Raw genomic sequence first — 12,186 nt, 5'->3', positions numbered from 1 at the left:
ATATTAGTTACATATGAATATTGTACGTTATATATTAGATACACACGTGTGTTGTGCATTATATGCTGGATACACGTGTATTGTACATTATATACTGGATACACTCGTGTGCTGTGCATTATATACTGGTTAAACACGTGTATTGTACATTATTTACTGGATACACACGTGTGTTGTACAATATATACTGGATACACACGTGTATTGTATATTATATACTGGATACACACGTGTTGTACATTATATACTGAATACACGTGTGTTGTACATTATATTCTGGTTACACACGTGTATTGTTCATCATATACTGAATACACACGTGTGTTGTACATTATATTCTGGTTACACACGTGTGTTGTACATTATATTCTGGTTACACACGTGTGTTGTGCATTATATACTGGATACACACGTGTATTGTACATTATATACTGGACACACACGTGTATTGTATATTATATACTTGATACACACGTGTGCTGTGCATCATATACTGGTTACACACGTGTATTATATATTATATACTGAATACACACGTGTGTTGTACATTATATTCTGGTTACACACGTGTGTTGTACATTATATTCTGGTTACACACGTGTGTTGTGCATTATATACTGGATACACACGTGTATTGTACATTATATTCTGGATACACACGTGTGTTGTGCATTATATACTGGAAACACATGTGTATTGTACATTATATACTGGATACACACGTGTGTTGTACATCATATACTGGACACACACGTGTGTTGTACATTATATACTGGATACACACGTGTGCTGTGCATCATATACTGGTTACACACGTGTGTTGTACATTATATACTGAATACACACGTGTGTTGTGCATTATATACTGGTTACACACGTGTGTTGTACATTATATACTGGATACACGTGTGTTGTACATTATATACTGGACACAAACGTGTGTTGTACATTATATACTGGACACACACGTGTGTTGTACATTATATTCTGGTTACACACGTGTGTTGTACATTATATATTGGATACACACGTGTATTGTACATTATATATTGGTTACACACATGTGTTGTACATTATAGTCTGGTACACACATGTGGTGTACATTATATATTGGACACATACGTGTGTTGTAGATTATAGTCTGGTTACACACGTGTGTTGTACATTAGTTGTACGTTACATAAGTTACACATGCATGTTGTACATTTTATAGTTACACACATGTGTTGTAATTATACACTTTGTTACACAGGTATATCTTAATTATGTATACGTCACACACGTGTTGTAACTATGTAAAATTTACACACGTGTTATAATTATGTATTAACCACACACTTTTGTTGTAATTACATACTAGTTATATGCCTGTATTTTCACATTATATATTAGTTACATCCAGTTGTTCTACATTATATAGACAGACTTGCTATCTTGTAATACAAAAAATCAATACATAAATTCAAATGTACAAAATATACACCAATTGTAAATATATACAAGTAGCACTTATATACATATAAATGGAGTTCAATATACACAGTTGAAACACAATGGAATGTGTACTACATGTGTAGTACTAAGTACAGTGTAACAAGCATACTGGGTATAGGAATTCATGTCTCCCACCGGCCTCCGCGAACTTTATATCACACTGTCATTTATAAAGATGGTGTCCTTTGGTGTTAAGTTGATAAATCGAAAGTATAGAATTAGCGTGAAATTGTAATGCTAGTTTTTTGACTGTAGAGAATAATATAAATTTAAAGTAGGCCTTTTTATAAATAAAAATGGTGACCTTGGCCTTACAACTTTGAAACTCGAACTCGTTCAAGATATTATCATTATAAAAAAAAGTCTGAAATTTGATGAAAATCTCTCGAATGAAGACGTTAGAGCGTTGAAAAAAATTCTTAAACAAAGTAACGATGACCTTGACCGAACAACTCTGGAACTAGTCCGAAATATTACGGTCCTTTGTAATTGTGTGAAGGTTGATGAAATCCCTCTAAGGACGAACACGCTAGAGCGCAGGGAAGGATTTTCTTTAAAAAAAGGTGGCTTTAACCATACATCTCTGAAACTCAATATTTTCGAATATACTTTAGTTCTCTTTATTTGTGCGAAGTTGGATAAAAACTCCAGTGCCTGTTTTTACAGTCTAAAATGTCAAAGAAATATAAACACCGACTTTTGTAGGCAAATTGATGATAAATCCTAGAATTTTGAAGGTACAGTGAAATTCGAAAGCGTACTAATTCCAGAAACGGTATTCTGGAAATGACTTCAGTTATTAAACTTCGGAAGTGTGTAAAGTTATTATATTCCGCAAGTGATACAGGTATTCCGGAAGTGGTACAGGTATTCCGGAAGTGATACAGGTATTCCGGAAGTGTGTTCAGTTATCAAACTCACGATACATGTTCTTTATCGTGAAGCACAGTATCCATTACAATGACATAATCAAAATAGTTTACTTATATTTTTCGATATGTTTAAAAGAACTTCAAAACTAGTATCATGCAAAGTCTTTGAATGCAACTTTTGAGCACTTACATGATTCATACTTTCCTGTATAGTAATTTAAGGCGCAAATAAATTCATATGATAATAAAGAAGAATAACTGCCTCAACATAAAAAGTGTCATTTGAAAGTTAAACAGGAGTTCAGGGAACGTTTGACATGGTTTTGTATTGTTTTCCGTCTTTACAACAGGTATGGTCATTCAAAGACGGTCTGTACTACATGCGAGATGCGTGCGTGTAATGTATGTGAGGTGTGTGTGTGTGTGTGTGTGGGGGGGGGGGGGGGGGGGGGGGGGGGGGGGAAGCTACCACATGTTCGTGTTTTTGTTGGCCCTAACTAATGTCGACTTTCTGTGTCGAAAAAAGTATAATATAGAAATGCATTGTCCGTCTATTTTAGCCAAATGGAGATCAGACATGCAACACTCAATCAAACAAAGTATATTTTGTGTATATCACCAAGACGACCAGAAATGTCAAAGGTTTGACTGCTTCATTTATAAATATCGACCTTTTTGTTTAACAACAAATCTATTACTCAGCTCCATACACGTTGAAATAATATTCACAAATACTGCTCACATCAGGGAAGCTTTTCTTTAAATTTTCAGAAAACGTTCGGACCTGGGAATATATATTTTGGAAATCCTCCCGCCGGAAGTCGAGTCCAGGTGGAATAAACTCTCCGTCATCACACTGGGTCAGGTCTACGGCCACCTTCCATACACACAAGGCCAACAAGGACGGGCGAACCTGGCTCAAGTCGTAATCCTGTAGCGAAAGCTCCAGCACGCAACGTGCATGCGCACGGGACTGTCTAAAATACAAACAAAACAGGAGCGTGTTAAGACAATCAACTTCCGGATTTTTTTTATATGAAAAATTAATATAAGCCACGAACCGAAATATTGCCATTGTAAGACATTCTGGGAGGCAACGGAAACCTTTACAATCCCCCTTCTCATCTAGTCCTACTTAAAAACGATTTTATCAAATACATGTGTCAGAAAGATCAATGAAGCATTTCGATTTCCCCGATCAACAATTGCAAGTTATGTGAACTTCCGGTAATTTACCCTGCTTAAATCAATGACGCAACTGGATAGTGCATTTACATGTACCTGTATATCCCTAGGATATAACGTATCATGTGGTAGTCGGTTAGAGTCGAAAAACATTTCGATTTTCGCTCCCTCGACTTCAGAATGAAACTTCAAGAACTCAAAATTACAACGGCGAAGCAGCTAAATGCGAGAATACGACGACAAAAGAACTAAACGCAAGAATACGACGGCGAGGCAGCTAAACGCGACAATACGATGGGAAATGATCTGAACGCGACAATACGACGGAGAAGGAGCTAAACGTGATAATACAACGGTGAAGGAGCTGAATGCCAGAATACAACGGTGAAGGAGTTTAATGCGAGAATACGACGACGAGGCGGCTAAACACCAGAATACGACGACGAGGCGGCTAAACACCAGAATACGACGACGAGGCGGCTAAACACCAGAATACGACGACGAGGCAACTAAACACCAGAATACGACGACGAGGCAACTAAACACCAGAATACGACGGCGAGGCAGCTAAACACCAGAATACGACGACGAGGCAACTAAACACCAGAATACGACGACGAGGCGGCTAAACACCAGAATACGACGACGAGGCAACTAAATTCCAGAATACGACGACGAGGCAACTAAACACCAGAATACGACGGTGTGGCGGCTAAACACCAGAATACGACGACGAGGCAACTAAACACCAGAATACGACGACGAGGCGGCTAAACACCAGAATACGACGACGAGGCAGCTAAACACCAGAATACGACGACGAGGCAACTAAACACCAGAATACGACGGTGAGGCGGCTAAACACCAGAATACGACGGTGAGGCGGCTAAACACCAGAATACGACGACGAGGCGGCTAAACACCAGAATACGACGACGAGGCGGCTAAACACCAGAATACGACGACGAGGCGGCTAAACACCAGAATACGACGGCGCCGATCAACTCGAGAATACGACGGCGAGGCAGCTAAACACCAGAATACGACGACGAGGCAGCTAAACACCAGAATACGACGACGAGGCGGCTAAACACCAGAATACGACGGCGCAGATCAACTCGAGAATACGACGGCGAGGCAGCTAAACACCAGAATACGACGGCGAGGCAGCTAAACACCAGAATACGACGACGAGGCAGCTAAACACCAGAATACGACGGTGAGGCAGCTAAACGCGACAATACGACGGAGAGGCGGCTAAACACCAGAATACGACGACGCAGATCAACTCGAGAATACGACGGCGAATCAGCTTTACCAGCAAATACGACGGCGAAGGCACTGAACGTGAGAGTACGCCGGGAAGAAGAAAACGCGAGAATACGATGGCGAGGCAACTAATTGCGAAAATACGACGGGAAAGGAACTTAATGTCAAAAAATATCGAAAGAAGCTTAACGCGAAAATACGACGGCGAAGGAACTAAACACGAGAATGCGAAGGGAAAGGAACTAAACGCGAGGACACTACAGGAAAGAAGCTAAACGTGAGGATACGACGGGCAGGCAGCTAAGCGTGAGAATACGACGGCGAAGGAGCTTAACGCGACAATACGACGGAGAGGCGGCTAAAACGCGACAATACGACGGAGAGGCGGCTAAACATCAGAATACGACGGCGCAGATCAACTCAAGAATACGACGGCGAATCAGCTCAACCAGCAAATATGACGGCGAAGGAACTAAACACGAGAATGCGAAGGGAAAAGAACTAAACGCGAGAACACTACGGGAAAGGAGCTAAACGTGAGGATACGACGGGGAAGGAGCTAAACGTGAGGATACGACGGGAAAGAAGCTTAATGCCAGCATACACCCGGAAGGAGCTTAATTCGATAATACGACGGTGAGGCGGCTAAACGCCTTAATACGACGACCAGGGAGCAAGATCAGTCGTGTTCCAGTCTCGCTCCATCGATGTCGTATTTTCGCTCTCTGGCATTTTCTTGAGTTAGGAGCAAAAAACGATCCGAGTTATTCGGCTCTAACCGGCTACCATAATATCTTCTGCAATGAACAGCTTAATTAGTTATTACTCATGATTCCGTTTAGGTATGTACACTGTATATTCGTTGTGACAGTGACTATAAACTGCATTTTCGGTTATTGAAAGAACAGCAATTATCGAGCTTGTAGTAATCAATTAAGTTTTAATTATTTTCAAAACGTAACTTTCATTTTTGTACTGTATATTTTACAGGCTGATACTCGTAATAATAAGAGTTTTATAATCAACTATTATTTGTTTCGGATTTCTCATCTTATTTTCAAGCAACTAGCATAGAAACATCGGCTTGCCTTGGTAGGAACAATTAACTAGGGGCATACCAGAGCATTATGAATTACTTTATTAAAGGACGTTATCGATTTAAAGAATCCTACGTACCAGTATGATAGTTTGACTCCGTCTCGACAACACTTACCTCAGACGATCGCTTTGGAATCCTCCGAACAGAGAGATACAACAGGATGAAAAATATTCCAGGAAAAACTGAGGCGTTGGAACCAGTAAATCAAATTTGATGGCGTTCAGGATGACCCTCTCGAGATGCTTAACCTGGTCACGTGAGTACGTGTCTGTACAGCAGCTCAGGAGCTCGGTGATTTCCGGTGGGCTGACCTCCTCCTAGTGGGCAAGGGAGATCATCCATAATAAAATTGATAATATGATATATGCGTAATATCAATACATTAAGTATGTTTTATTGTTTTATATTCTATCCACTAAATCTTAACGAAGCTACAAAGACAGCACAAGTATTCTCAATATGCTACGTCACACGTTCCAGTCAAACCTCATTCTCTCTAGGTGATTGAGGTCAAGAAAATCAAACACCAGTATACGTTATACAGAATTTTACTGTTGGAACCGATTTTTTACTCCAAACTATGCTCTTCGAGTTAGCGGAGTTTGAGATAACGGTGTTTGGCTATACATCATATAATAAATGACAATTTGTAAATAAAGGACCTGGTGTCTCTTAGATTCTCAATCGAAAAGGGGCACTTTAGATATGATTGAACAAATCAGAAAGTCAGTAGAGACACCAAAGGCTACAATCAATCTTAGCTCCCTTTAACTATTTAATCCAATGTGCTTGGAAATATAAAAGATCAACAACGATTCAACATTAAAAAACACCAAATCAAAATTAAAAGGTGAAGTAAAAGCGTATAGCAGAAGAGGAATCTAAGAATATATTCATAAAGTGAGAGGACCTACATGGAAAAGAACAATCCTACCTATCTAAGGAAACTGTTTGATGATCACTGAACACTTGATTGATGTCCTGAAATTGTAATACCGAATCGGTGGTATTTGTGCTAGTCAAAAAGGTATTAATATTTTCAGGAAGTGCCGCTGGATCTAAGGGATTATAGTTTTCAACGACCTGTTTAACTTGGAATTTAAACAAAGTCGAGAGAACTATTAGTATAGCAGTAGTGTGAGACTGTCTTTAATTTGTTTTACACTAAATAACTTCATTCTACAGAACTTACACATTTGGCGGCTATCAGTAACGACGAGATTCCCAGAAGCTGGAGGCAGTCCCTAGAAGCATGCATGATGTCTAATATCCGGTCAACGATATTGACCGCGACAAACAAGCTGTCCTGGCACATGATCAGCTGGTGATGGACACCGGTCATCCAGCTTATTAGCAAACCTCTCATACCCGGAGTCACCTGTAGGGGTCATATAAGGCATACTATTTCAATATTTCGGCCATGTCCTAATGTCGCATTTACGGCCCTGCCATGCGGACAGCGACAGCGCGCCATGCGATAAAATTACGAGACCGTGCGATATAAAAATAATGTCGTCCTGTCGCATTTGCGAGGTATTTTTGTCACATTGGCGGAGTACATGCGTCGCATGGCGCATTATCCTCTACGCAAAGCGCACTGTCGCTCTTCGCATAGCGCTATGTCACTCTTCCATTGGCGCACTGTTGCTCTTCGTAGTGCGTCAACCGAAACGCAACAGTGCGCCGAGTGAAAAGCAAAAATATGCCATGCGAAGAGCGACAATGCATTATACGACAAAAATACCCCGCCATTTTGTCGTATGGGGTGTTCATTTTGTCGCAAAACGCGCTTTTGCTGTTCGCACGGCGCGGTTTTTGTTGTTAGCATGGCGCGACCTGGCCGAAATCAGCCATCATATTAACCATATGTACTATTTACCGATTTAACAGGTTAGTTTTATATTTAATAGTGGCTGTAATTTTGTTTTTAGAAACAATAGTTTGGCGGAGTAAATGGGAACGTGAAACAATGTCGGATTCCGTTTTACGGGCTGAGGGAAAAGACATGTAACAATGGGTGGGGATTTGACAGATGGAGGGTAAATACATACAATGGGGATTTCGTCTGACAGATGGAGGGTAAATACATACAATGGGGATTTCGTTTGACAGATGGAGGGTAAAGACATACAATGGGGATTTCGTTTGACAGATGGAGGGTAAAGATATACAATGGGGATTTCGTTTGACAGATGGAGGGTAAAGATATACAATGGGGATTTCGTTTGACAGATGGAGGGTAAAGACATACAATGGGGATTTCGTTTGACAGATGGAGGGTAAAGACATACAATGGGGATTTCGTTTGACAGATGGAGGGTAAGTACATACAACGGGGATTTCGTTTGACAGATGGAGGGTAAAGACATACAATGGGGATTTCGTTTGACAGACGAGGCGAAAACACGTGTGAAGATGGAGGAATTAAGGTCAATGTCATTTCTTTTTGAAAAGCTTCAGCGACTCACTCTTAGAAACCTTATACGCTAAATATTATCCTAAAGGCTTTTGGTGTGCGAGAAGTCATTTGAACGTTTGAATAAATTTGACCTCTGTGACCTTAAAATAGATGAAGGTCATTTTATTTTGCAAACTTTTGGGTTTTATACCAAGTACATACCAACCAAATATTTTGATGCTAGGCATTTCGATTAATTAGAGGAAGTAGCTTGAATACTTTGACAAATCACTCCTGTGACCATGAATATATTGTAAATCTATTATTTATTTTAGCAAACTTTGTGCGGCTCCTTCCCAGAAACCTACACGACAAATACATGTACAGTGTATCATGATCTAAGCTTTTTGGTTTGCGAGAAAAAGTCGTTTGAATGTTTTATTACATTCTGTACATTTGACCCCTGTGACCTTGAATATTGGCCAAGGTTATATGTCTTCTTTGTGACCTTGAATATTGGCCAAGGTTATATGTCTTCATTAACTTTGTGGGGCACCATTTCTGGAACCTACCAGCTAAATGTCATGATTTTTTACTTGTTGGGTTTTGATGAATATTCGTCTGAAGGAAAAATAAATGAGGATTTCAAGTAGAGAATTGGGGAATAATAAAAATCGCAAATCTTGTCACATGTTAGGTATCATGCAATGGATTGAAAAGGTCGAAAGAAGAATGTATTCTTGTATATGGATGAGGTATGATACTCGCCTCTCTTTGTCCCTCTAGACAGTTGTTGACTTGGTACTTGTACTCGATACTTAGTCGGTGATAGTAGATGTCGTCTAGGTAATCCCCAAAGCCGCGATGATCGGGACTGTGTAACAGCGTTGATGACAGATACAAGGGAGCAGGTCCCGGACTCATGGACACGCCCTTCCAGTCCAGAACAGTTTCCAGGCACTGGAGATTGAGGGACTCTTCATACCCAGAATCCGCTAGGCTATGGTTCTCCGTGGCGGTATCCGGAGATGTACTCACCCTTGGGGATTCCTATAGGAAGAACATACAACTGGCTGATTACACTATACAGAAGTTAAGCCAATCGCAGAGAAAACATTTTGATTGATCTCATATCCTGTACTTAATAATACAATGTATTATATTAGTAAAGTGAAAGTTTCACATTTAAGAGTTAGCCAAACATTATAATCAACAACACGTACCCAAATATAGTACAACAGGCGATTTCCTCGTTTTTCGTAACTACTTTCCCATTTATTGGCCAAAATAGACTAGACTAATTCTTTAACAAATAGCAACCCGGAAACGGTAACAATAAGCGCTCCATAGAAGAACCCCGAGATCATTTTTATGAACGGGTGTGTAAAAATAGCGGAGTCGTGATTAATAAGTCAATATTTTTTTTCAAATAAGACGTCAGAGTTTCTAAGCGTCACAGAGAGGGAAAATGGAGCGAGGATTTCACAGACATTTGATATTTCATATCAGTCTGCGAAAAGCTGTTTTTACGAATACAATGTACTTGGGAAATTATCCTATCGTAGTTATACGATAAGCATACTCTTTACTTTCGTTTCAATTATTACAATAATAGAATTCTTCTGTCTAGTTTAATTAATCGATACGAATTTGAAAACGTCTATATATAGAAAGAATCTAAGAGCCACTATCTTGTATTTCTATGTTTACAACTTGCTAAATTTGAATTTCCTAAAATTTCACAATAGTTCATGTTTGGAAGTAAGTAATCATCAAAATCAAAATCAATGATTACTGTTTTTCGTTTTTGACGAAAATCTTGATTTTTTGCACTTTCCGAAATCGGCGATTGTGGAAGCTATAAAATCTTATAATAAGCACAAGAGGAGTGGTTTAATAAAAATATACCAAAATCCGGGACTCTTGACTTCCAGAAGGAATTCCCAGCCTGTTTCAGTAAAGCTAATGTGACGTATGTGAAAAAAATAACGGTAAAAATTAGAACTTTAATAATGTGAAAACTTCTTTTTTTTTTAAATTCCGAATTCAGAAAGAAAAGAAATGTTTATGATTAATTCATTTTTATCAATAAAAAGAAATTGTACCATGGATTTCGTTCTGTTGGTGTAAAGCGTGCCGCGACTGACCAGCCTTCTCGAGAACTGGAAAGACGAGTTAGCCGCGCGTGTAGTTAATCTCCTGACAGGTGCGAGACCGTCCTAATACAATACCACACCAATGTAAAAAAATATCTATTACCACTTGGACTTGGCACGAATTTTCAACCTACGGTCCATATATGTATATCTGTGTGTGCCAATTACCGTCCTTTCACCATAATCTTGACATCTTGTCGACACAATCATTGCGATTCACCGATAGTTCACAGGCAAATTTCCGTGAAAACGACTTTCACATGGGTTTACTGACTAATATGATGGGAAGATTTCGGATCAGACACAATTTGTATTTTATAACTTGCTGTTATAACGATTAATTTTGTTCAAATTTTACATAACATGTTCCTTTTTTCACAAACAAATTCTAAGTATATACCACTTTTACTTTTTCCTACTTTTATAAAATTTGCCAAGTACACTATTTGTATAGAGAATCTACAGCTCATCCCCATCAGTACGAAAAAATTCCTCACTGGAACGTACTACTGACAGTTTGAGAACTTATCTTACGTTATGTTTTAAAGTGTTATCCGACGATCGGAATTGAGGTTAAACAACTGTAAACTGAACAAATCTAAATATAATAGCAAAGTTTTAGGGTTTTGCGAGGTGGAGGGGGGGTTCTAGGGCTGTATGAGGTGGAAGGAGTTCCTTGGCTGTCTGGGGTAAGGGGGGGGGGGGGGGGGGGAGGAGTTTTAGAGCTGTAAATAAATAAATTGAGAATGGACCTCTTTTTTTCTTAATCTCACCGCAACCAAACTCAACCTCCCAGACTTAATATCTACCGTTACCGTATCCTTGGGTTCGCCAACAAAGAGTCCAACATCCACATCTTGATATTCAGAACAAATGTAGTTCATAAGTGTAGTGCTTACAGAGATACCCTCGGGGTGTTCCGCAAGATAAAGAACGGGCGCCGAGGAAGAAATCACGCATCGTGACGTCACACTTTCCGGGGGTGGGAGATCTGAACTTCTACTGACGATTGTTCTGAAGGTGGACATGTTACACTGTGATGTGGAGGATGAAGTTTCGGAAGCTGAATCCGAATGAACGCCAGGTTGGATGACATCGGGACACGTTCCACCTGGATAGGAAAACAGGGAAACCGATACAGAGGGAAACAACGCAGGCGGACTCTCGGCTGACATCTGGACTGGAAATTCTTAAACGAATTCACAAAGTTCAGATGTCCTCTGACATCGGCACCACAGATCCCTGCGACGACACGTATTCACACGTATACCACGGTACAGTGTTTACATTCGGCACAGGTGGACGAGTTCATCACGACCGTCATGCAAGTACATAGGGTGGGCAGATTCCAGGAAGTTTAAATTCATGTTTATTGCTTTCTATGAGGATTTGACATGGAATTCCAATATTACACAAGCTGGTGGATATTTTGATGTTTTGTAAGAACTGCTGTTTGCAACAAAATTGCCAAACTCTTTTTGTTGTGAGGTGACCCTGCTTCCCCTGTACAAACATTATCTGCCCGTACTTTGACCAAGAGTTTGCTAGGGCCTTTTAGTGCATATTGTGCGTTGTCTTGTTTTACAATTACTGAAACAAACTTCAGTTGAGGTGTGAAGACATTTTAGATACCCATTTAACGTGTATTTTAAGTGTAGCGGAACTGGCTGTGCTGTACGCCGGTGGCTAGATGCAATGAGAATGACATAGGCG

General features: G+C 39.8%; 1 protein-coding gene across 2 annotated transcripts; it reads right to left on the bottom strand.

The window, feature by feature from the left end:
* Window positions 1-2,825: 2,825 nt before the first annotated feature.
* Window positions 2,826-12,186, bottom strand: LOC117334986 (cyclin-O-like). 2 transcript variants are annotated; one of them, XM_033894868.1, is made up of 5 exons: window positions 11,283-12,186; window positions 9,086-9,367; window positions 7,112-7,297; window positions 6,034-6,236; window positions 2,826-3,343 (listed from the first exon to the last, which is right to left on the bottom strand). In XM_033894868.1, the coding sequence occupies exons 1-5, from the start codon at window positions 11,646-11,648 to the stop codon at window positions 3,061-3,063; spliced, it is 1,320 nt and encodes a 439-aa protein (XP_033750759.1). In that variant the 5' UTR covers window positions 11,649-12,186; the 3' UTR covers window positions 2,826-3,060. The 2 variants fall into 2 exon arrangements, with proteins under 2 accessions (XP_033750759.1, XP_033750760.1); XM_033894869.1 differs by having other exon boundaries at window positions 11,373-12,184.

The sequence above is a fragment of the Pecten maximus genome, chromosome 9 (assembly GCF_902652985.1).
Source record: "Pecten maximus chromosome 9, xPecMax1.1, whole genome shotgun sequence".
In the NCBI taxonomy this organism is placed as follows: domain Eukaryota; kingdom Metazoa; phylum Mollusca; class Bivalvia; order Pectinida; family Pectinidae; genus Pecten; species Pecten maximus.
Note: the sequence above shows the minus strand (reverse complement) of the source record. Positions and strands in the feature narration are given on the sequence as shown.